The 25962-nt window shown below is 36.5% G+C and overlaps 4 protein-coding genes and 1 non-coding gene across 6 annotated transcripts; 2 read left to right on the top strand and 3 right to left on the bottom strand.

The window, feature by feature from the left end:
• The first annotated feature begins 1064 nt into the window (after window positions 1-1064).
• On the top strand, window positions 1065-2060 carry LOC147852007 (putative pentatricopeptide repeat-containing protein At3g23330). The gene has a single exon (XM_087334399.1). The coding sequence runs from the start codon at window positions 1065-1067 to the stop codon at window positions 2058-2060; it is 996 nt and encodes a 331-aa protein (XP_087190525.1).
• Window positions 2061-4561: 2501 nt separating this feature from the next.
• Window positions 4562-7921, top strand: LOC147852006 (uncharacterized). Of its 2 annotated transcripts, none has more exons than XM_087334007.1 (4): window positions 4562-4734; window positions 5253-5439; window positions 6051-6180; window positions 6779-7921. In XM_087334007.1, the coding sequence occupies exons 2-4, from the start codon at window positions 5307-5309 to the stop codon at window positions 7509-7511; spliced, it is 996 nt and encodes a 331-aa protein (XP_087190133.1). In that variant the 5' UTR covers window positions 4562-4734; window positions 5253-5306; the 3' UTR covers window positions 7512-7921. The 2 variants fall into 2 exon arrangements, with proteins under 2 accessions (XP_087190133.1, XP_087190132.1); XM_087334006.1 differs by having other exon boundaries at window positions 6048-6180.
• A 2934-nt stretch (window positions 7922-10855) lies between these two features.
• On the bottom strand, window positions 10856-16702 carry LOC147852005 (mannan endo-1,4-beta-mannosidase 2-like). The gene is made up of 5 exons (XM_087334003.1): window positions 16309-16702; window positions 14615-14812; window positions 13186-13308; window positions 11618-11829; window positions 10856-11535 (listed from the first exon to the last, which is right to left on the bottom strand). Exons 1-5 carry the CDS (start codon window positions 16651-16653, stop codon window positions 11136-11138), a joined length of 1278 nt encoding a protein of 425 aa, XP_087190129.1. The 5' UTR covers window positions 16654-16702; the 3' UTR covers window positions 10856-11135.
• Window positions 16703-19163: 2461 nt separating this feature from the next.
• TRNAL-UAA (transfer RNA leucine (anticodon UAA)) lies at window positions 19164-19246 on the bottom strand. The gene has a single exon. It is a non-coding gene; the product is annotated as a tRNA-Leu (tRNA).
• Window positions 19247-20095: 849 nt separating this feature from the next.
• On the bottom strand, window positions 20096-21675 carry LOC147852003 (uncharacterized). Its single transcript, XM_087334208.1, has 2 exons — window positions 21076-21675; window positions 20096-20504 (listed from the first exon to the last, which is right to left on the bottom strand). The coding sequence occupies exons 1-2, from the start codon at window positions 21605-21607 to the stop codon at window positions 20458-20460; spliced, it is 579 nt and encodes a 192-aa protein (XP_087190334.1). The 5' UTR covers window positions 21608-21675; the 3' UTR covers window positions 20096-20457.
• Between the last annotated feature and the right edge of the window lie 4287 nt (window positions 21676-25962).

The following is a 25962-nucleotide window of genomic DNA, read 5'->3' as shown; positions in this document are numbered from 1 at the left end:
TTTACAATTGAGCAAACCCAACTTCTAAGACCTTAAAATATTTTTAACTAAGTAATAGAACAGAGGATAGACAGTTAGAAACTGATTAATTTAATCAAGCCCATCAATCAAGACAACATTAAGAAAAGCTAAAAAGATCAGGCCATGGAAGAGCAAGAGAAACAGCCAAAAATGCTAGTAACTTTATACATAGGGGCGAGGTACGACCTATGATTAAATAGAGTCTAGGTAACTCGGTGGAGCGAATCTGAATCAGAGCCTTATGGGTTAGTACTGACTTTGTAATCCAATTGTTTATGAAGGACAAACGGATTAAGCTTCCGCAGAGATGACTTGATTTTGCTGTGGCTTCTTGATCCGTTCTCGTCGACATTCATGGCAGTTTTTTTTTTTCCGTTTGTGCTAGTAGCGAGAGTCCAATGGGTAGTAACCAAAGACTATGTAGAGTCTTGAGTGTGCCACTATTGCTAGCTATAATTAACTATGTAGCATGTAACTACATATTATATGAGATGGGTTCCATTACCCTGTTCTGAATGCTGTGATCGTTTTTTGACAAAATTGTGGACTACCCATTTGCCTTTGTGCGGTATTTCCTCTGCTCTGCATCTCATGTCCTGTTGTTTCGGCATCAGAAATGGAAGAAAAAATCATCAATGACAACCTATGTCATGCTTTTCCTCATGGATCCGAAGCTTCTATGCCTCCTCAACAGCTATGGAACTCAACAAACTCACGGGTAAGAGTTCAAACTTTACCCCTTGTAGCAGAACTCATCTACAGTCTACAAGAATGCAGAAAATGAAGAGGCCATGGTGGCTTTGCAAAGTTTTTGCATCATGAGATATGCTGTCATGGTTTGGATTCGCATCCTGTGGTGGGGAATCACCTTATCCCTATGCTAAGTGAATGCGGAGATTTGCATGATTCTCGGAGAGTGTTATTTCAAAGACTATTCATTTGCAATGAATTTTGTTTGGCTTTTGTTGTGAAAAGCCATATCTCATGTGGTGAACATAACCTTGCAGTTGCCATGTTCAAAAGCATGGGATTGCATAAAAAATATGCCTGTGGATCTTGACGAGACGATTATTATTTGCTGCCTTAAGGCTTTTGGTAGTGTACGAGACCTAAACCATGGGCTTCAACTACATTTGGAGATTGTCAAAGAAGGATTTGAGGGACATTCTCATATCGGTAATACTCTTGTTGATATGTATGGAAAATTTGGCGTGTTTACAGATACACAATCGATCTTTGATGAACTTGAGATGAAGGATATAGTCTCTTGGGATGCCTTGATTGGGAATTATGCCAAATATGGGTCATATGAGAAAGCATTAAGCTGTCTTGAACAAATGCAAGTACAATGTATTCCATTTAATGCTATCACATTTGTTTCCATATTCAAAGTGTTAGGAATTATAACCACTGTAGAAAAGATCCATGAAATGCATGGAATGGCCATCATGCAAGGATTTGAAAGGGAGAGCTTTGTGGGTAGTGCTTTGGTGGATGCGTATGCAAATTGTGGATCACTTACAGAAGCTCATCAAGTATTTGATAAGATTCAAGTTCAAGACTTGGTGTCATGGACAGCACTCATATCAGGATATGCATATCATGGGGAAAGTGAAGTTATCTTCGATGTGCTGGATAGAATGAAAGATGAAAATATAAATCCTGATCAAATTACATTTCAAAGTATGTTTACTGCATGTAGTCATTCAGGGTTTTTGGATCCTGCACAGAAGTATTTTGAGGTTATGATGAGGGAATATGGCATTGTTGCTGATATTGAGCACAATAATTGTATGCTTGACCTAGTCGCCCGTGTAGGACGGCTTGATGAGGCTTTTGCAATGCTCGCGAGAGACCTATTTGTGAAACCTAATTCTGTAAAATTTAATGCCATGTTAGGTGCCTGTGACAAATGGGGTAATGTAGATCTTGGATGGAAAGCATTTAACTCTATGCTGAGAATCAGTGATGATGATGATCATTGTCAAATTGCAGCATATCAGTTAATGGCCATGATTTGTGGAAATTCTAGTGAATGATAGAGACATTTGAAGGTACATCTTTAGTCATTATTGTACAGTATTACAATAAGTGATCGTAAATTACGTATAGCCTGTTATAATCACCACTTTTGGCATTGTGGAGACATCACCAAGGAAAATCTACACTAACTGTGCGTCTTGTATAGGGTTCAAAAATCAATATGCTTTGATTGGTTCATTTCAAGGATACCCAGTCTCGTGCCAAAGTCATAATGATGGCTCGAATGGAAGTGAAATAGTATGAACATGACAGTGTAAAAATATTGTATACAAAACAATAACGGATTACTATGTAAAGGGGCAGAATTGTTTCTTTACCAAAATACCATTTGAGGTGAAGTAGGTGCAGCTGTAGTGTGGATGGAATTTATTCATTTATTGACAGCACCTAGAATGGATATAAATTAGCAAACTTGTTGTAGTACTGGAGAAACAGATGTAAGGGGAAAGAAAGGAAGAAATGCTTGACAAGTTGTGAGCCCAAGTTAGTGGAAGCTGTGGAAGTGGACCAAGCTAGTCATATAGGCTAATCAAGGGTCCTGGGGCTGTAGAGGTTTCGTTGCCATCACTCTCAATGACAAGAGCACCTGAGTGTGGAGACCCTATAAAAGGAAATCCAAGAGAAGTGTGGAGATTACAATAAGGGTGTGTGACAATGATTGTATGCACATTAAAGTTGAAGTGGTAAATAGATTCCATGATGACCGACACTGTGCTACCGGTCTTTCCGAGCATTAAGGGTACTATGTGACAATGAGTGCATGCACACGAAAGGTGAAGGCTCGGTAAATAGGTTCCATGATGACCGACACTGCGCTACCGGTCTTTCCGAGCATTTAGGGTACTATGTGACAATGAGTGCATGCACACGAAAGGTGAAGGCTCGGTAAATAGGTTCCATGATGACCGACACTGTGCTACCGGTCTTTCCGAGCATTAAGGGTACTATGTGACAATGATTGCATGCACACGAAAGGTGAAGGCTCGGTAAATAGGTTCCATGATGACCGACACTGCGCTACCAGTCTTTCCGAGCATTAAGGGTACTATCTGACAATGAGTGCATGCACACGAAAGGTGAAGGCTCGGTAAATAGGTTCCATGATGTGACCGACACTGTGCTACCCGTCTTTCCGAGCATTAAGCGAAGAAGGGTCTTCATACCATCATATCATCACAGGAAGATCAGCCTTTGGAGGCCCTATATATCAAATAGGCAGGCAAGGAAAGAGCAAAAGAAAAGAAAAAACCAAGGAGAGGCTGAAGAGATGCTATGCTGGCATGTGAGCACATACATTTTTATTACAATTGCTCCATGTGTGATAAGGAGTTGTATACCTCAGTAATAATATGGATGTAGTGTTTTGATGCTCCTGTTTTGCATAATGGCTTTTGATCGATGGACATGTTCTTCTCATTTCTTAATCCCAGTGTTGAGAACATTTGAGTGCTTAGTTAGGGCTGCTAATGTCAAATTTGTGAATGGAAAAAAAAATAGTCATCATGATAGGCGCATTGTGCTTTGTGTACACAATAAATCTTCACATTGCAATTTGCAGCTGCTCTCCTACTGCAATAGCCTGTGTCGAAATTTAAGATTGGTACTGCATGGTGCTAGTAGGAATATATGATTATATCATGATAATCCTGGAAGCTCCCAAGCAAAGTTAATGCTTAAGATTAAAGTAATTGCCATTGGACATCATTAATGTACACAAGATCCTCATCTTTAAAAGAAAGTGTTACTCTTTTGTAAACTTGTCTACACTTGAATCATTTCAAATATTTTGAAGGAACGACGACTGGCGAATTACAAATGATCACATTTGGATGATGATCTTAAATATATTGTTTGAGAAATAAATTATTGTATGGACGGTGTGATCGACAAAGAAAATCCAAAATCATGAATAATATGATGATGATGAAGATCTAACATGATTCCAGGTAATAATGTGATGGGGATCAATGATTGATTTACCATTCCAAATTGATTGATTAATTTATACATAAAAAGTGTGGATATTGCAAACATGTATCATCACAAATTGCTTCCTTGTTGGGGGTACACGAAACACAGATGGCTCGGGAATAATTTAATTCCGTGAAAAGTGATGTAAATTTTCCCTTCTTCTTTTCGTTATTATTACGAGTCCGTAAGGATGAACGAAAAGCCATGTGAACCATCAGCCAATCAATCAAAAAAGTAGACTAAAGTGGATCAAGCCAATGGAAACGACATCAGATATAGATATATCGGAATAATAATTGTGTGTGCGTGTTTATATATATAGCCTTTAAAAATTTTGGAATAATTCCAAAATATAATAACATGCAAAAGTATACAATTATACAAAATATATATATAATATATGCCTTTAGAATGTTCAAAAAGAATGAGCAATTTAATTGTTTATACCTTTTGATCGTCACAGAAACTATATATGCGTAGCTGAAGAGAAGATATAATCCATTCATTCAATTAGTAGAGGACGATATTTATCTGATTTATTAGCCTCTCAAACGATGATCGAAAGCTAATTATATATGATTGGGTTTTAAATTTTATTTCCTTACAATGTATGATCCCAGCAGCAATCTTACTGGAATCAAGTGCGAAGGTATTAAATCGAGTCAGATCTAGTGCCAAGAGGCCGATCAGAATTCCAAGGTATATATTAGAGGCTTAAATACTACTAGCTCAAATTAATTGTAGGTTGAATACCCAGTAAATCTTAAGGTATTAATATCAGATTTTGGTGATCATATTAATCATGATAATAAGATGGTATGGTATTAGCTTTACAAGTACATTAACTAGATTAATCAAACCAATTCTGGTCATTTCTCAATCATGAAGTCATTAATGTAACTGGATAATCATTTCATACCACACACTAACTAGCTGATACTTTGTATAAGAAATTAAATCGACTGGATTAGAGCGAGTCTTAGTCATCATAGATTATTAAGTACTAAAAGATATTAATGACAATTAATTGAACAGGGACGCTAAAGTTCTATCATTGCACCCCCTCGAATGCTGAACTAACTTAAATGGACTAAACAATACACCCAATGAATGTGTGATCTATCCAATCAACAAAGATGCTTGGTGCTTTTTTATGATTATATTTTTATGAATTTGGGCATAATTTGATGAATTGTTGATTATAATCATTTGGCTAGGAATAAGTTATAATCTGGACGACATTCCGGCATTATACAAGTCTAAATATATTAATGGGGCGAGCTCCGTGCTGCGAGAAGGTGGGACTGAAGCGAGGGCCATGGACATCTTGCGAAGACATGCGACTAATCCTTCATATCAAGAAGCATGGTGAAGGTGCATGGCGCACCTTGCCCAAGGAAGCAGGTACCAACCATTTAGTTTTTTTTTGTTCTGAAACGTGATAAGCCTTGGAAATCAAATACATGGATCATTATTGAGAGCATTCACAATCCTTGATAAAGATTGCTAATCTCCCATTATAGTATACCTTGCTATGAAATTAACACTCCTTAATCTTTCTTGAATAAGGATTACAGTTAATCCCCCATAGTATTAATATGTCAAGTTAATCCCCCCCCCCCATAATATACCTTGCTATGAAATTAACAGTCCTTATCTTTCTTGAATAAGGATTACAGTTAATCCCCCATAGTATTAATATGTCAAGTTAATCCCCCCCATAATATACCTTGCTATGAAATTAACAGTCCTTATCTTTCTTGAATAAGGATTACAGTTAATCCCCCATAGTATTATGTCAAGTTAATCCCCCCCTACTATACCTTGCTATGAAATTAACAATCCTTATCTTTCTTTGATAAGGATTGTTAATCCCCCCCCCCTTATAGTGTATGTCAAGTTAATTCCCCATAGCAAGGATATCTATATATCAAGTTAATCCTCCATTATAGTATACTTTTCTATGAAATTAACAATCCTTAATCTTTCTTAAATTGAAAATTTTCTCGAAGCAGGGTTGCTTCGATGCGGCAAGAGTTGCCGGCTACGTTGGTTGAACTACCTTCGGCCCAACATAAAGAAAGGGAACATCTCCAAAGATGAAGAGAGCCTCATCATCAAGCTCCATTCCATTCTAGGCAACAGGTAAAAATGCACCTAGAATCATGCCCCTTCGAGCACGAATTGATCTAGTAACTATGAATTTCAGATGAAGCACATTTGAACTAAAAATGGCGCTTTGAAACACCTGATAATCAAACAGTTAATCTGCTCTAAAAGCATATAATACAATGCAACTTGAATAATTAGACTCATGGAAAGTTTCCTAATGCACAACAATGCTCATGTTCTGAGAAATTCACACGGACAACACCTACATTCATTTACAGCTTTGGCATGAAAATAACAATCTTTATGCCAGATCAATAATTCAAGAACAATCAAATACCTACATTTATTTACAGATTTGGCATGAAAATTAACAATCTTTATGCCAGATCAATAATTCAAGAACAATCAAATACCTACATTTATTTACATATTTGGCATGAAAATTAACAATCTAAGTTTATGGATCAAATCAAGCACAATCAAAATTTGTTTCGAACTAATATTAGAGTTGAATAGGTTATATGTAGAATGGGTTTAATTAAATAGGAAATTTGCATCTAGCAATCTTTTATCTGTGACAATGTTCCCTATCATGAATTTAACCTTTTAAACATATGTTCAATATGTGTAGGTGGTCCCTCATTGCTAGCAAACTACCAGGTCGAACTGATAATGAGATAAAGAACCATTGGAATGCCCATCTCAAGAAAAGATTGTATGCACTGGGGATCGACCCCAAGACACATAAACCTTTCCCAAGATCCAACGGATTCGATAGAGAAATTAAAAGAAATGCTCGATGTAATTTGGAAACATGTGCTAGTAATAAGGCTAATGTATTTGAATCTTCGTTGAGACACCCAAAAATCATTATTCTTGGGAAAGGAATGAATGAATTTGAAAACTATACTACACAAAATCATGAGAGTCCATGCTTGTTAATGCATTCCAATATTAATGGTGGCATTATAACAGCGAATTGCTTGGACAGTAGCCAAACTCGAGAATGCATTAATAACATTGAAATGCCTCAGATTCAAAAGATTGGGTCAACAAAAGAGATATCTGAAGTGGATTGTAATGATCATGGACTACTATCAAGACCATTGCATTGTACCAGTTTTCCTAGTCTCGGAGGAGTCCATGAAGTTCAAACCGGCGAATGGACTAGTACATTTCCAATCATGTCAAGCATCGATCCATCTTCTTATAGCACATGGGGCATCTTAGAGAATGATTTTATATGGGATCAAATCGATATGCTCCATGGATTAGAAGGAGATGCAATAGTGATTAGCTCTTCCCCATGTAATGTAGAAAACAGTATAACTCAATTGGATGATCTATGGGGTTCTTGCCCATAAGAATTTTGATCTGAGTACCTTCATCACATAATGGGTGAAGGTATATAGGAATTTTAGTGAAGCTTAACTACACTTTGGCATGATGACCTTTATCACATACCATAAAAGAACCATGTCTTATCACAATACAAATTTACTAGGGATTGGACAACCTATTCATGTTGCTCGATCAATGTAATAAAATCAACGTCCCGATGGTTTTTGTTATCGAATGGGGGCAACACATATGCATGTGTTACTTTATCAATGGATTAGATAGGTGCAACATTATTTTTGTATGGAAAGGATAGATACCCAAAATTATTAAAGGAGCACATAATATAATGTCCACAATGTGTGTTGACCACTTGGATCAAAATGTGTAAATGAGGGAAAGTTACGGAAACATGTTATAAGTTACAAGAGGCTCATCCATTTATATTGAAAATTGTACTCAAATATGCTTGGTCAATGTCGAGAATCCTAATCCAATGAACGATCTAAGAAAGTTTCCCTTGAAATGCTTTAATTCAATACTTTAATGAGTGAGTGAGTGAGTGGGTTCAAGAGGGATTTTGGTTTCCCAAAGTGTAAAATAAGCTAATTAATACTCAAGTTAAGGCACACCAATTTTTAGCGAGAGATTGATAGGGACACGTATGTGATTATATGATGCAAAAGAATCCAATGATTTTGTGGTCCTATCATAGTATTGAGAAAGTGATTCACGAGAGCAATAAGACTTCAAAGATGCTTTTCAGGTCATTTGTTGATTACTCTAGAACAAAGTAAATTTGGGAAAGCATAACATCTCAAAGTAGTAGAGATTATCACGTTGAGAAATGGGAATATGTGGCTACTTGCCACTTGCATGATGCCAACAAGTTGATTGAAAGTGAATCAAATCACACATGAAAGTAACAAAGTTACTTTGACAATTGACCAATGTCTTAATTTTATAAGAGTGAAGTGGAGGAATTAATTCGTAACATTGTGCAAGGTTTCTATATGTCTTTTCGCCCCACCAATCTCTTGTTCTAGTTTCTATCATTCTTGTTAAAGGGACAACTCCAACGTGATGCAATCATACCAACTTCAATATATGTATTGGATTCCATATAAACTCTCCAATTAAGTGAAACTAGGATTTTCGGTTTGGAGCGTTTGGGGGGTGGGTTCGTGAATTCATGATGATATTCCACTCTTTTCGAACAAATTTACCCATGTGTTCCTTTGCGATTTGATAATATAGCCCACACCCGATCTTGTCCATAAGCATACGCACAAAGTCTTTAAACCTAGGAGTATCAAGATGATTGAATCGAGTAAGAGATTATGGAGGTGATGTGGTATGTGCATATATGAGTTGTCATATTCACAAACACATGGTTTTTCTATCATCAAGTACATCATGTCGATTGTTTAACAACCATATAATGATGTCCTTTGGGCATCCATATCCAGAACAAAAGAAAATGACCACCTAGAATGAAATTGTAAAGTTACGTGCAACTATTGATTCGGCTGGGGCAATGGGTGGGGGTGTGTTTGTGTGAGCACTCATGCGTTGGAATAACAAAGTTTTTCTCAAGAATTTCTTGTATAGATTTGGTCTGTGTGTTTGCATGCCATGGTTTCATGCTTTATTTTATTGATGCAATCTTATAATGTGTGAGAAGCAACAAGCTTATAATGCATAGAGGCAACACACATATTGGATTGGTTACCAATTAGAATCTCCCCATGATGCATAAATGTAAAAATTCAATATGTCTAACATGATACTCCCAATTTATATTGGATTGCTTTTTTTAATGTCCCTCTGTATGCTTTCCATGTATATAGAAATGATTGTGTTAAAGCTACTATGACCTTTCCGCTACTGCATACATCAACATAACATGTTTTGTCGTGTAGTGAAAGTAGAAATCACTTAACAATGTGGACATAAAGGTAAAACATACAAATGAGTGTTGAAATTCTTTGTTTGTACAGTGTGCTTGTGAATGTTTATGTAATGATTTTTATTACCTTTTTTTAAAATCTGAGATTTGATACGAACCCATTAAAGATGCATTCCCCCGTCTAAAGTCTTTGAATTGTAAACTCATTTGCATTTGTAAAGATTAGGTTTCGTAGTCATCGTGATCATAATTTGGTGAAACATTATCACATTTAAGGATGCCTAAGTTATTTGTATAACTGATGTAGTGATTGATACTAACTTTCATGTGTGACGACTATATGCAAGGTGCATCCAACACATGGGAAACAAATATGTTATTTTCGTTTGTCATATACCATGGCTAAAGCATTGCTCTAGATTTCTTTCCATGGGTATTCAAGTATGCTTTTATTCTATGGATTCACTCATTACTAGATAAATTCTATCCTTGACATATTTGATATTTCTACAATCATATATGTATACTACTAAACACTTAACCAAAGAACTAAAATATGGGTCTTGTCGAGTTTCTCTTGTGGGAATGACCTTACATTGTAAACATACTAGAAGATTAGCTTACACTAATCACATTTCCCATTCATTGATAGTATTGAAAGTCCCTTGGAAAAACCAAATTGAAACATAAAGAGGTATGTAAGTTCAACCAAAACATATAAAACAATAATTGGAACTCTCGATTCAGTTTATCTTTTCTTTATTGAGCATGAACAATGAGAATTACATTAGAAAAGGAATGATTACATATACAATTATTTGAACGCACAAATATATTTGTATAATAATTGCTCAAGTTTCTTTTTTTAAAACCTTTTTTGCCTTTTTTTAAGATTCACCTTGGTATTAATGGAAAGATTCCCAAATAATCACTCAAGTTTCATCTGAGTACTCTTGTTATAAAGACTTGGTTTAGTTCTTAAAAAGGCAACATAAAAACTAATATACCAATTTGAAGAAAATAAACACATACATACATACATACATATACATATATATATATATATATATATATATATATATGCTTTCAACCAACAATAAAAGACTCGGAAAGAGGGAAAGCATCAATAAATTGAAAATAAAAATGGGTGTGAGTGAAAAGAAATATCCATGCTTGCATTTGCATGTCAAAATAGTTCCATTAGTTTCACGTTTAAAATCAATTTTGTGTATAATGCAATGTCATAAAGATTATCAATGCAAGGCAAATACATTTGTGCGAAGATTTTCTTACAATTTTGACACGGAATAGAGTTCAAATTAGGTAACTTCCACTCAGCACTTTGATGGACGATTTGGGTGTATTTCGTATTCATTCATTCCCATGAAACCTACAATTATGTAAGAATATATCTTGATAAATAGTAGTCTTTCCGACCTTCATCACAAAATACACACCATGTGACCTTAAATTAGGCCTTGAGTTCTTCAAAATCTTTAATTTGCCTGCTAAAACAAATACATTGGAAGAAGTAACCCAAACAATTACAAACTGGAGGTTGCCATTATCAGCAAGAATGAAGATCTCATTCTGACATCTCTTTTCGTAAATGTACTGTTTATTAATATTCTTCAATAGATTATTACAAATGAAGAAAAGAATGGTGAAATCCAAGTATTACTTACAATTGAGCCAAGTAAACCAATATCGACAAAATGCGCTTCAAAACACTTCCACCCAATCAGGTGATGTACTTCAAACATACTGAATGCTTCGGATTGTAGTTCCCTGTAACATTATACAATCTGCAAGATTGTTCAATAATAGCATCATAAAGCAAGGGCTCTCGCCATGGAATAACTGCAAACTCATCCTGAAACCTCTCGAGATCTTCCACTACAAACTGCCATATCAATGCTCCAGCACCAGCACCATTAGCTTTAGCTGATTCGTATATCTTTCCCGAAATCATCTTGATCATGTCAATTCTATTCTTAAACTCAAAGTTCTTTACTTGGTTCGATACTCCAAATTCCGTAAAGAGAACTGGTTTTCCTAGGACTTGTGATGCATCTTCAATGTGGGACGTTACCCACTTTTCTGCAAACTTTAGCTTATCCTCCATTTGAAGATTCGAAGTCCTATGATTTAACATTTTCATATTTCTCGTAAACAACTTAACAAGAGTACACATATAACGATTACTAAAACATTCACACATACCACATATCTGGGTATAAATGTACGGAACCAAAGTCAATAAGGTCTGTTTTTGAATTCCTGATGAAATCAGAACCTAGGTTTTTGACCCAGTCCCCCGGGTTCTTTTCCAAACTCTCTGGTGAAGATGAGCCATAAAAACCTTCAAGCCCAACAGTGATAAGGTGCTTCTGATCCAAAGACTTGGCATAAGTGACCATTTCCTCAATCCAACCCTGTTGATTCAATGAAGTCGAATGGTCATATACACCTTTCTAATTACAAAGAGCATAATAACTAAAAAACCATGAAGGAAAGAAAATGAGAAATAGGTCAACAAACATTCAACACACTGATGCCTATATCCTGTAGACAACATAGGACACTAGTTCAAGTATCTGCTGCTAGGAGCATAGTTGCACGTACGATAAGAAACATGGGAAACAAGGAATACATTTCCTTGCTAACAAAAAACAGGAAACAGAAGACTTTCTTTTTCAGATGTATTTACATACAAAATAAATCCATGAGTTAGTTAAGATTCTCCTTTTGATCTATATAGCTGTCTCTCCATTCTCTCTAACTTTCGTTGTCAAATATGGGCTATACTCTAGTGGTAAGCCATGTTTTATTAGCCTGTACACTTGAGTACAAACCTCCTACTCTCACTAATTTTACTAGATGATGTTGCAACTTGTAGCAGTTGAATGCTTATGGCAAGGTCGAGAAAGTTTCAGATGCACCTTCTCTACCACTGACCACATGCTTAACATTAAGCTCCTTCGTGAACCAGACAGAGGTACAAAAGAAAGATAGTATGGATGATTTGTGGATTTCCACTAGACCTCTTCTATATAGACTATGAGCATTCACGATCGCCTCTGACATGACATGTGCAATATCTACATCATACAAGCAAGTATTGCTATGAGTTAGATTTCCAAGTATTGCAGCGGGTCAAAAGACACCACAAGCACCATCAATGGGAAGAAAGGATGCCTGATCTCACATCATTATATCTTTCTCTTTATTATGGTTTGTGTTTATTCCAGTCTTCAGCTGCTACTATTCTTGACTCATCTGCCATTGCTTCTCAAGATATAGGAGAATGGAGCCAATCTATATTAATATGCTAAGATCTTCATCTGAAACTTGCCGTTCTTGGACTCAAATTTGGGGCATAAAACTTCCTGTTGATGCTATATCATGCCTCGAGCCTTTTCTCTTTTTGCCTCTCAAACAGAAGGTCATCACACTATGACTTACAAAATGAAATCTTTCACTTTATTTACCTTCAGCATAGTTAACATAAGGTCCTTCACATCATCATCTCTCAAACCTCACATGATCTGGCTAACAAATTTTCTTCATGCCATGTTTGGTCACAAATGAGTGTCCAAAATCTGATACATAAGTAAGCAAAGATGAGAACTTTATTTCTCCTAGTCATTTCACTTATGGTTAACCAGAGAGTTATGCGTGTTTTTGTACAAAACATATGTATCAAAAGAGAATCTTATCATTTAGGGAAATAGGAATACCCAAAAAGTGGTAAAATATGCAAGAGAAAGAAAGTAAATGAGGTATCGCACCTGTAAAGTATCACCTGATGGATCTGATGCACACCGAGGTTCATTCATCAACTCCCATGCAAATATGGTGGGTTCATCATGGTAAGGAATTCCACTGAAGCTGTTAACTCTCGTCATGATTTTCTGCTCATGTTTAAGTATTCACATTAAATTCACAGTTTTTCTATATCAGGGGCTAGTAGTTTTCAGTTTCTTGGAGAACAGGAGGTAAAGAAGAACTTCTATTGCAATAAGCTTTTCTATAGAATATAAATGTTCTTTCTTTCATAGAGAAACACTTTAATGTCTATACTCCGAAAGTGTGTTGAACACCAAAATGGTATCTCAAAGCCTTAAATAATGCTCTGAATGAGACTTGCAAATGTGTGTTACATCCAAGCATCATGAACAACTTAGGGCATAGGTAGCAATGGGCCCGGTTTCGGCTCGAACCGAACCGAACCGTTAAGCCATAGTTTAACGGTTTATCGATTCCAAAAACATTTAATCGTTTGGTTTGGTTTGGGTTATAAATAAACGGTTTGGTTTTAGTTCAGTTTGGTTCTAATACTCGAGTTTATTGGTTTAAAGGTTTTTGTTAAACTTTTTTTTACCCCACTTAATGGTTTATTAATTTAATGGTTTAATTAATGTTTTTTTATTGATTTAATCAATGCTTATTTAATTTAATGGTTTAATTAATGTTTTTTTATTGATTTAATAAATATAACCTTAATCTTTATTTAATTTAATACATTTTTGTTTATTTAGTTTTTATAATTAGTTTGACTGAAGTGGTTAGGTTTAAATTTTTTATTAAATGGTTCAGTTTGGTTTCAACTTTTCCCTAAACAGTTTGGGTTTAAATGGTTTGGTTTATCTTTTCTTAAATGGTTTGGTTTAAATCGCTTGAGAGTTCCTAAATAGTTTGGTTTGGTTTTTGTTTTATATAAATGGTTTGGTTTCAAGGCAAAGAAACCGAACCGGGCCCATTGCTAGGCATAGGTTCTATGAGTGAATGCAACCCACATATATTCACATTGTAGCATAGAGAACATCTTTATTCTCTCTCGAGGAAATTATATTACTTTGGATGCCCCAAAACGAGACATCACTCCACATTGGCTTGAAATGTTTTCACTTACTATTTTTGGCATATCCACAAAGTCGGTATGTAAAGAGTATACAGCCATCATTCATGACATGTTCATATCAATTATTTCCTACTTTCCTCAACATGGATAATCACAGGGGAATAAGTGCAACTAAAATAACATCAGCAAAGAAATTAGCAGATGAATACTTTAAACTTCCCAAAAGATAGTTGTTAACTAGCTGCAGGTGCATAAAACCAGCATATTATGAATTTGCAATGCTATAATGAGATGCATACAATATTATGGTATCCAAATCCAATAGCAATATGGAGTTAAGAAATTAAAGAGTATACCTTCATGTACTTCTTGTAATAGCCACGGGTAATGGGATCAGAAAAGAATGAGTCATTTGAAGAACTAACATGATCCCCTGCATTACGAGCCCACTCAACATACTGCCCCTTCCCACCATATGCAGGCAAGTTATTTACAAGACTCAGCAGCAATCGGACACCCTGGCGCCTTGCCTCCACAATCACATAATCCAATGCCTGTGAAATGCAAATGATTCCATTTCCCATCTAAAATTGACTCCATTCTTAATTGCCGATAGAAGTTCTATCCATCAAGGATTCAGAGGTTGACATCATGCATATATTCTTTCTTTAAGCAAATAAGATAGGAATTGGAATTGCTTGGATGATATTAATTAGTGATCACATTCAGAATGGGAATGCAGGCAAAACAAAGGTTACAATGGCCAAAAGGTTACTTTGAGTTGAAGATCTATCCTTGTTTCGTGGAAGTTGATATTCCAACTTGTCAAGATGGCCTATTCCCTCTCCTGCTCACCCATTATCTCCTGGAAGCTTTCATACTGGCCTTGACTTCAATTGATCATGTCACTGCATTTACTGCATTTTCATGTCCCTATAAGAGCTTCTATGTCCTCTTCTTGTGAGCCCTGACTTTTTTTCCTTTGCAACCACCATTGAGAAGCAGATGCATAGTGCTCTCCCCTTATCTTAAGATTTCAATTGAATCTTGCCACTTCAGTTTCACATCCTACAGGAGCTTCTATGCCACGCTATTTTGCAATGCAAACCGAACCTCATTCAAACTTAGAATCATCATAAGGAAGAAGATATGTAATGAAAGCCCCTTGCTGTTAGGTTCCAATCAAAAGCAGTTCAAATAACACTAGCAAGCACGGGTAGGATGAATATGCTTCAATGAAATTGTGCCACTTCCATTTCACACTCTAACTAAGGACTTATTGTCCTCTTCTTCTAAACCCACCCTTTTTTTTCCTTACAATCACCAATAGGAAGACTATCCATAGGGAAATCAAATCGTGAGAGCTTATATGCCGCTTTTGGAACCTCAGGGAATGGTATGCTTTTCATACCTGAGGTTGTGGATTATGTAAGGCCAATTTTAAGGGAAAATGGGGCCGTGAAGTGTTAACATCTTTTTACAAGGAACATAACATTGCATCCATCTTTTTGGAATTGAAACAGCTTTCTGCTTCACGCAAATGTCATTAGGATGAAGTTGCATCTTTAAACATAGGCAAGTATAATCAGCATGATCTACCATTAGATTCCTCTGTCAAGTTCTTCTTTGCTATTCAATGGGGAAATCAAGACTACTTTCTGAAACAAAATAACTATCACTTGTTTGTGCATAAATTGACATATTATGGGTTTCATTTTGCATTCAAATAAGAAGTCCTGATAATTTTGGTTTTATGATCGCCTACACTAACAATTTGCTATTAAAAAATGGCATTACAAAATTGACCTTGACATTGTTTCCACAACCCAGGGGTTGAAAATGATATCAACGAGAATTTTCCTTAGAAAGGCAATGCAAAAAAAGAGTAGTAAAAATTCTCCCTCATGTTTTCCTTTGAAATACAATGCTTAAAAAAATAGGAAGAAAATTAAATGTGAAGATACTTCCTTATGGTATGTATTCCTTTAAATGCAATATTAAAAAGAAAATTAAATAGTAATAAATAGTGGCAGTAGAATGGATTCCTGACCCGAAACACATCTTCTGAGAAATGACCGGGTTCGAATTGGAGGCCATTTAACCCATCGTGAAAAGCCCATGTCCGGCAGACCGAGAGACCCATCTCAGCACCATTGCGAAGAACAGTCGCGACATCAGATCTACCATTGTAGTCGATACTCTGAGCCATGAGCCAGTAAGAGTTCCATCCATTGACATAGAAAGGCTTCCCATCCAGAACAAAACGGGTTCCATTTCTTTCCACGAAGCTCAAGGGTCGCTGGAAGAAGAATTCCCAGTGGGTCATATTGATGAGTATGAAGCAGAGCAAAGATATCCCCACCACCACAGGGGCGGCCCTCTGAGAGCCCAACATGGCTACACACCTCTCTCTCTCTCTCTCTCTCTCTCTCTATCTCTATCTGTGTGTGTTAGTCAGAGCAAGCCATCATAAGAGAAACAGAGCTATTAAAAGAGAGAAATGGAGATGGGTTTTTCCTGCTTGGCTCCAATTTGGTGCAGAGGTGCACCCCTGAGTTTTCTTTAATTTCACTGGGCATACCCCTCCCCATCCATCCATCCCATCAATGGCTTTTCTATTATTCCCCAAAACCTGCCCTTGTCAACACAGAAATGTGCCTTTGGGCCCTTTTTGCCCAATGCAAAGACAAAATCACCTCCCAGTTTCATCCGGAAACCTGCATTCACGTAATGTCTCCCTACTCGTTTTTTATTGTTGATTTCGGACGATTCAAAATATACCCTCATGTTTCCCTCTTAATCTAATTGCTTCCCATCTCAGTCACAATCAGCACAAGTCTCCTCTAAACAGCGAGAATCGCGTGAGCAAACAACACTTGTTTGTCGATGACCTCTGGATAGCTCTCTTGCACCCCCAAACTCGGGGCATTGAAAGATGTATTTGATTCGAGCAATACCCCAATATATATTTCGCCATAACCCACCCGATATCTCAAGCCGTGAACAACTATCTCAACTCCTAACAATGACCACTCTGACCCAACCTTATTTTACTTGAAAATAACCCCTCCACACAGTTATTTTCTTTACTGCCTCAAACATGCCTTTGTTAACACAATATGGTTTTTTCTTCAATGAGAAAATGCCCCCGAGTTTTCTTTAAATATTTCCCTTGAAAACACCCTCTATTTGTTCCCCCACACGCGCGTGCAAAAGTAACAGGTCTTTGTTGGTTCAATTGATACAATTTTGAATTTATCCATTATTATTTAGTGAGTGCTCCTTTACACACTCATCGTTGTGAACAACGAAATGCCAACTTCCGTTCCATGATTCCTTGAAAAATCTCTAAAAATGATGTGTTTTTTAGAACATTCCATTTTCAAGACACTACCATTTTTTAAACAACTCATGAAAGCTATATATTGCATTGCCTAGGCAACATTCTACAAACCCATATGTCAAGTCATCAATATAATAGTAGATTTCGTACATAACCGCAAAATATATTTGCTTATTTGGATGACGAGGATGCACCTCACATATCTAAGGCCATGTATGTGACACTTGTGATCTTGGAAGGCATGTTTGCTATTAAAAAATAAGGCCGCTTGTGATACCGCTCTCATGCCATCAAATTTCCACAATCGAGGTTTCAATATAAACCAATAGAAACATCAGAATAGCAAAATCCTAATAATGAATGACAAGTTGATGCCTAACATTGACTTGCTTTGTTTTGGACTATTAGTGCATGGGAACCTAATGTTAGCCAACAATTTGCTCTACTTCTAGTTACCAGTGCATGTGAATCTAATGTTATGAATTGACTTTGTTATGTATTGGTTCCAAATCCATGACAAGTTGATGCCTAACATCAAACTAGATAGAAGTTATGTTATCAATGATAAAAACTCAACGCTAGGTGTCAACATTTCATGCATTAACATTCCAATTCCGTGATGCTCAATGGAGACCATTGGCTAACCATAATTTTTGCTTCTTGACCATGATAAACATTTGCGTTACATAATCTCATTTTCCTTAGCAACACTCTCTTTTTTTTATTTTAAATATTCGCCTTGGTATTAATGGAAAGATGCCCAAAGCCGGTTACAACAAGACCAAGAACTGCCCATAGCTAACCAAGAATCACCAGTAACTAACCAATAACTACCAAACATAAGTGTCCAACTAAAGCTATAAAAGTAAAAGCATGGAAATGGATATAGACAAGTTTTTGAGTATTTCACGAATCACAATATATATAATAATTTCAATGATTTTCATATAAGCATACCAATTTATGCGTGGCCTAAAACTAGCATGTGTTTGTTGCACAAATATAGACATTTTTTAAGCAAGCCATTATGTCCATAACACAATACTATCAACTATCTATTCACGAATGTATGAACAAATATGTGTCGGAACATAAAAATTGTGAACACATGTATATATATATCTATATGGAGCATGCTCACATTGCATGCAAATGTATTGTTTCATAAGAAAAACATCACCATGAAGATGACCAACTGCTTATCGTAATTACAATTTATTGGAATGAATCAACAACAACTCATGCATTCAAGATCATTTTTAAGGCATGAAAGAGGGACAATTTGAATCCAAAGGTTGCACTTTTCAGTTCGGAATGTTTTGTGATCGTTCTGTGTGGAATCGCCACTCCCTCTCTTTCGCACAGATTAGAAGTAGAACAGAAGGTACCATTGCGAATGTGAGACCTGACCGATTCGTGTCCACTTCAAGGGTTTTATTTACTTATTCAATTGATGAATTAAAAAAAAACTTATTTTCGTATGATTGAAAGAAATGCATATGGAAAGCAAAACAAGGCAATCGAATGAAAAATTACAAGCAATAATTAATCTTTAAATGGAGTGCTGGCTGTGGGGTTCGAACCCACGCGCACTTGAGTGCAGGCGATCTTAAGTCGCCCCCCTTAACCACTCGGGCAAACCAGCTGAGTTGAAGCTTTCAACTCAATCCTTTGATAATAATGAGTTTCTTGAAAGACCTAGTGCCTACTATTGCGTTATTTCCTCACATGTCCCTAACTTTTTGTTGATCGCCCCAAACACCATCTTCATTCTTAAAACCCTAAATTGCTTGAAACAAATCCCATCATTTTTCTCTTATTTCTTAAGATGTTGTTATGCTTCTTTTTGTCTACCAAAACACCTTCGATCATGCCCCCCAGTATAGAACCCATGATTTTGCATGAACAGTTCCCTCATACGTCTCTAACTTATGTTATTCCCCAAAATACCCCTTTGTGAAGCTATTTCGCAACATGTCCCTGACTTCAGTTACCTCTCTAAACACACATGATCAACCCCTCGAAGAGATAATTTTGCATTATTTCCTCCATCATTGTTAACCTTTTGTCATTTTTCTAAAACATTCCTACTCAAGAGAGATCCATGACTTTTTCTTTGTACTTTTTCGTGTGGAAACTCGGTAAATAAAAATTTCTTGAATAATTATGAAGATTGACATTAACTACAATTGAAGCAATCAATCAATCAATGACTCCCCCCAGAAAACACGAAGAGAGAGGAAGGAAGACTTATCAAACAGTGTCTGTTATTTGAATAATTGCGAATATGTACAAGTTACAACAAATAAAGCAAGTCATGACAAAAGAATGGTGAGATTAGAGGAAGGTACATGGTCAAGGTGATAACAAATCCATCAACCTAATGAGTTATTCTTGTATCTTACACTTATGACACATTCCATGCCACAAAAGTCAATCCGTCCATCACTCTAATGAATCCTTTGTGCTTAATAATGGCAACAACTTATCGATATACTCTACTAATCGAGTTTCTATCCTAATTTCGATTTTCTTCCATCGATATATACATGCACATACATGAGCAAAATTCGAATTTTCCTCCCCATGATCTTCGATCCTATGTACAAAAAGTTATAGTAATTTGTGTACATCATGAGAAAATCCGTAAACCATCATCAATCTAGGCTATGGACAATTAAGTTTTTTGTTTTTTTTCTTGTGATTTTCATATGACTCTTGGCATTATAATTTTACTTGGTGTTCTTGTGTTTTAACTCTGGTTTTTGCACCATATTTTTTGCCGTCCTCCTTGTGACTTCGATTAATTCGGAAAACGGATCGGATCGGACCTGCGATCTAATCTGGAAGCTTATGTTATGATTCCAAGGAGGAAATCCATTGCAGCAAGTACTGATTTGTCTCTGCAAGACAAAAAAAACACACACACAAATTGACCACCATGAGACTCATATTATAAATTATGTGTGCTAAAACCATGGAAGGATCATCCCAAAAAAATGCTCTACTTTCTGGATAAATCCAATCTGTTGATTTCTATCTCTCTTTCAGACACTCTAAAAAGCCACATCTGCACATGGATCTCTTCTTCTTTTTGCTGCAGATTGCTGCACTAATTTAAACACTTTCTTCATTTGCTTCATTGGATTAGGGTTTAGGGTTTACTTGGGTTTATAGTCATGCTTCACGGTAGCTACTTCTTCTGCATTTTGATATTTATTTTTTTCAGGGATTTATATGGGAATGGATCTAAAGAAAACAGTCTCCTCGTCTGCTTCATTAGATTTCTGATTAAAAAGAGGTCTGAATGGTGAAGTGTACATTCAGAAAAAATGGATGAATGACAGCTTAAAACCCTAATTCTTCCATGTGTATAAGACTGCTTGAACCATGAATCCTAGGCCTGTGTAAGCATGCATGTAGATGCAATCATGTATGCCTGTATCAGTATGTATTCATGGCTCTTACCTTTACCTGCACGAGGGTTTGCTGCAATGGTGGAGAGAACAGCAGCCCAGAGTTGGGATTTAGAGCCTGAATCGAACACTGTAAGGGCCTCAGATTCTTCATCCTTCTTCTGCTTCTTCTGCTTCTCCTCCTGCTCCTTCAATCCATGATCAAAACCCTTGGATGCACCACCATAACAAGGTACTAACACCGCGAAGCTATTCTCTGCATCTTCTTCGCATTCTCCGCCTGTGCCATCATCTGTGCAGGAGAAATCGGGCGCGTGTGGCTCGAACCATCCGACTGACCAATCTTCGGACCCTGTCGAGCCGTCCTCAGAGTCCGACCTCGAGCAGTAGCTATGGTCATGAGCAGTAGATGTGACTATCACCATGTCTGAGTCGTCGAGGTCGATGCTCTGCAACCGAGATTGAGGCTGAGGGAGCCGCGCCTGCCCTGTGCGAAGGTTAGGGTGAGAGTTAGGGTTGGATTCGGAGGAGGATTTGGAGCTAGGGTTTCTCCATAGCCAGGTTTGGAGGTTGTGGAAGGAGAAGCCCATTCAAGTATGGAAAGAGAAGAAGAATCAGAGACGAAGCTGAAGAAGAAGAAGAAGAAGAAGAATCAGAGACGAAGCTGAAGAAGAAGAAGAAGAAGAATCAGAGACGAACCTGAAGAAGAAGAAGAAGAAGAAGAATCAGAGACGAACCTGAAGAAGAAGAAGAAGAAGAATCAGAGACGAAGTTAAAGAAGAAGAAGAAGAAGAATCAGAGACGAAGCTGAAGAAGAAGAAGAAGAATTAATTAGATGGATTCTGAAAGAAAGAAGGGAAAAAAAACAATAAAAAAAACTAACGAAACAGAAAGCGCAGGAAAAGATGGAACGCTAATTAAGAATCAGAGACGAAGAAGAAGAAGAAGAATTAATTAGATGGATTCTGAAAGAAAGAAGGGAAAAAAAAAACAAACGAAACAGAAAGCGCAGGAAAAGATGGAACGCTAATTAAGGGATGGCAAGCCTAATGGCTGCCCAAATTAAGAGAAAGGTTTCTTTACTGCAGAGGCAGAGGGGGGGGTAAGACGGATTAATCCGTGATTAGGGAGCTCTAATCGTGTGATTAGCGCTAATTCTCGGATTGGTTTATCTTTGAGGCGGAAGAGAGTACAGATTCAGAGAGAATCTTCGGATGGTTTGGGGAATCAATCCAATAAAAATTCCCTTTTTTTACAGGAAAATCATAATATCCTTTTGTGTGTGTGTGTTTTTTTTATTGGCTGCTTTATTTTTATTTTATTTTTTGACTATTTTTTTCTTCTGATTTTTTAGATTCGCTTGCATTCAAGCAGTTGCTCACACGCGCAGTGAATTGAGTTCTTTTCTCTTCTCTTATCTTCTGTTGAAGAAGCAAAAAGCCAAAGCCAAAGCCAAAGCCAAAGCCCAATGGAAGGTCCCTCTCTTCTTCTTCTCCTGTTTTTGGTGAACCTCTAAGTTTAGCTTTACTTTTTGTTGGGTGTAGTCTCGTGTGGGACACCCCAATCCCAACTACCCTTCTTCTTCACCTCCCCCAAGAAGCATCGTCACGCGAGCGATAGGCTCCGCCCGCCATTGTCCGAACCGCCCTCTTGCCCCACGGCCTGCTAGATAGTGCCCCTCACACGACAATCTCTCCTTCCTTTCGCACTGTGACCCGTAGACTCGACTCGACTCGCCTTGTCCTTCTGTCCTCTAGTCTCTCACACCCATCGAAACTACGTGTTTCCGGCACACGAGAACGTAAATATATCGTCGAGCATCCGAGGTTCCCAAAACATTGTCACGTGTTAGGTTCTCGACAATAATAACAAGCATTCCTTTTAGATTACATAGTAAAAGCTCGCATCATCCTTTTTCGTTGTACAACAAACGGAGATCACTCTGATCTGTTTGGATTTGATCCTCTCCTGCCACCAACCTCACATCATTGCATTATCTCATAGGAACGTGAAAGAAATCATCTCGTGGACGATGTATTTGGTTTTGGATTTAAAGGGTTGTTTGATGCTCCTTTCACTATAATAGACGAATTACACTTTTTGAGTAATTTGAATGTAGAAGGAAATACACTTGTTGCGCTTGCTTGTCTCTCTTTACTACTTACCGTTTTACACAGTGTTCTTACTCTCCTCCATTTCTCTGCATGAACAATCAAGAAAGATAAATACTCTTTTCAATGATTGAGTTTTTTATTGGACAAATGGTGAGCCAATATGTACAAAGAGAGAGAAAGATAAAATCGTACGTCTTCATTTACCTCTTATAAAGACCATATTATAAACACCTATGCCTCGTTTGTAGAGTCAAAGGGGCAACATAAGGTGGTTTCTTGCTCATTTTATATTGTGCATGCAAATTTGGAAAGCTATCTTTGCAATTAGAATAAGGATAACCTACAATTGAACGACATTATGCGAGTATATAAAAAAAAGAATGCTATTCTTGTGGAACTTCTCAAATGCATGAATGTACACAAACATTCACGAAGATTACATATTTGAAACTTCTTAATTAGCCATTAGACTTGAAACACTTCAAAAATATCTAATGTTTGTTTTTCCAATGGGACATTAGTAAGATAGGGCATTGTGTTCTCTTGCATCTCCCAAGATTCTGGTTTTGGACCAATTTCTTGATTGTCCATTAGATTTGAAACACTATATTTAATGTTCTTTCTTTAACCTGATATTAGTAAGATAATGCATTGCATTTCCTTAGATATCCCAAGATTATGGCTCGGGACCACATTGAACTTGAAAGTGTAAATTTGGTATGAACAAGAGAATACTTTGCATCTACAAGTACTTATTGACCATTCCAACGAGGAAGGTTTGACGAAAAATAATAAGTGTGATAATATGTTTTTTAATGAGATATTTTCCATTCCTAGGTTGTAAAACACGCAATAATAAGGTTTGTTGCATTACCCATTCAATCTCAATGTACTTAATATTCATTCATTACCCAATCAAACTAAACCATGAGTAGCCAATAATTGTGAGCGCACAATAGGTTTGATAGATATATGAACTCTTCACATTTCTAGATGGATATCATATAAATATAACTAGATTGCTCCTGGAAAATGACATTACAACATTGACAATGATGTCTTTTCCAACACGGAGTGAACGGGTGCTACTAGTTTGGTGATAAAAAGTGGAATGGCATCAAAACAACATTGACAACTTTTCCACGAAACAAAGAGTTAAAAGTCAATGCCAACATATGGTTTTTGAACATGGTAGATAAGATTTGATTATTGATTTATAGACATAACAATTACGTGATAGGCTTTTGTGAATGTTGCCATGATGCTCTTCAATTGTCTTTTAATGCTTTTGAGTCGAGATTTCTTTTGTGGGCCCATTCACTTCTCCAATAAAGTACATAATTGTCACTGATCACCTATCATTGTCAACATAAAGTGATCATATGTGATGCCACTCTTGCTCTTCCTTGGTGGTGTTCTAAAATCTTTCGCGTGCATGTTGTATCCCTAGACCCTATACATGCTTCCTATCTATCAAGGTGTGATATACGATGCTTATCTTTCATTTGTTGCATCAAGAAACATATTCTACACGAAAGGAAATACATTCTATAATGCAATTGTTTAATGTTAGGGAACGCTAACAAAAGGTTTGCTTCTTACTCTTTCTAATCGTTTAGGATCACACATGCACACACTTCCTTATTACATGTATGGATACATACATAATTACATTGATACATGTCTCATCCATCCACTACGAGTAAATTCAAAGAAGCAACCAGACAAATATTCTAATACAATCACATGAAATGAACATTCACAAATTGTGACCTTTGTCAATCTATTGTTCATCGTAAGCACGTTAGGCATGACAAAACCAATTCAAAGAACAAATCCTTCTTTTTTGCATAACAAACAAAAATCGTAGAATTTGGGAGGAATGGCAACAATTGGTCCTCTCTCGACAAAGAATATAAGAAAATGTTATGTAGGAGCATTGAATGAAATATATATGATCATCAAAGGTTATAGCCGACAACCTAAATTTGATATGCATTAAGAGTAGAAGTAATTGACGTGGAAGTTTTCCACGAAAGACAAAGGAAATATGTTTAAGAATAACTTAATGGATTAGGTCATGAATAATTAACTAAATCACAGTCAACTACCATGCATGCTTTTAATCTTGTGTTTTCAAATCAAGAGTTGCTACATCACAATCTCTAACAAGTGGATGGATATTTTTTTGTCTCCAATCATATATGTCTCTTTCTAGATGATGCCCTATCATCTAAGCCACAACATTTATGATTGTGCACATGAAGTTCCTCTTAATTTAAGTGGGCCTCCCAAATCTTAAGTGTGACAATATTAAGCGAGGTTCTTGCGAATATCTAGACAAAATTTGGATTTATTGCATCGTGTTGTAGTTTGATGGTTGGAGGATTACCCTTGAATAAACAAATATTCAATTCAACATGTCATATGCAAAGACACACTTATATTTTGGTATATATTTTCAATATGTCCTATTCTATGGAGGGTTTAAACTTAACCAATGATACGAAAACCTCGCAACACCTCATCCTAAACGATGCCAATAATGAACATGCCCTAGTACATGATAACATTCAATTTGTCTCTATGAGGACAATTCATGTAAACTTGTCCATGTGTAGCTTTAAAATCAAAGATATTCCCATTTACCTAAAATAAGAGTTTAAATATTAATAACTAGTTCACCTTTTTAAGCATCATTAATTGGAAGTGAAACAACTGTGATAATTATGGGGTTATGGACATATTTTTATTTGAAGCAACGTGAGTTGAATTCACTACGATAACTAGGTGGCATGTCATTGAGTTTAGGATATTCTCATAATTGCATT

This window comes from Azolla caroliniana, unplaced genomic scaffold (assembly GCF_043228905.1).
Source record: "Azolla caroliniana isolate FFs.n. ecotype wild unplaced genomic scaffold, voAzoCaro1.0.p SCAF_18, whole genome shotgun sequence".
NCBI classification, from domain to species: Eukaryota; Viridiplantae; Streptophyta; class Polypodiopsida; order Salviniales; family Salviniaceae; genus Azolla; species Azolla caroliniana.
This window is presented reverse-complemented; position numbering and strand designations above follow the sequence as displayed.

Coding starts and splice junctions, on each gene's coding strand:
- LOC147852007 (XM_087334399.1), top strand. CDS start 1,065: ATGCCTGTGGATCTTGACGAGACGATTATTATTTGCTGCCTTAAGGCT.
- LOC147852006 (XM_087334006.1), top strand. CDS start 5,307: ATGGGGCGAGCTCCGTGCTGCGAGAAGGTGGGACTGAAGCGAGGGCCA. Junction 5,440..6,047: donor CACCTTGCCCAAGGAAGCAG/GTACCAACCATT, acceptor ATTTTCTCGAAG/CAGGGTTGCTTCGATGCGGC. Junction 6,181..6,778: donor CATTCCATTCTAGGCAACAG/GTAAAAATGCAC, acceptor CAATATGTGTAG/GTGGTCCCTCATTGCTAGCA.
- LOC147852005 (XM_087334003.1), bottom strand. CDS start 16,653: ATGTTGGGCTCTCAGAGGGCCGCCCCTGTGGTGGTGGGGATATCTTTG. Junction 14,813..16,308: donor TCTCAGAAGATGTGTTTCGG/GTCAGGAATCCA, acceptor TGCATTTCACAG/GCATTGGATTATGTGATTGT. Junction 11,536..11,617: donor CATTTATACCCAGATATGTG/GTATGTGTGAAT, acceptor GTTAAATCATAG/GACTTCGAATCTTCAAATGG.
- LOC147852003 (XM_087334208.1), bottom strand. CDS start 21,607: ATGGGCTTCTCCTTCCACAACCTCCAAACCTGGCTATGGAGAAACCCT. Junction 20,505..21,075: donor TGCAGCAAACCCTCGTGCAG/GTAAAGGTAAGA, acceptor TTTGTCTTGCAG/AGACAAATCAGTACTTGCTG.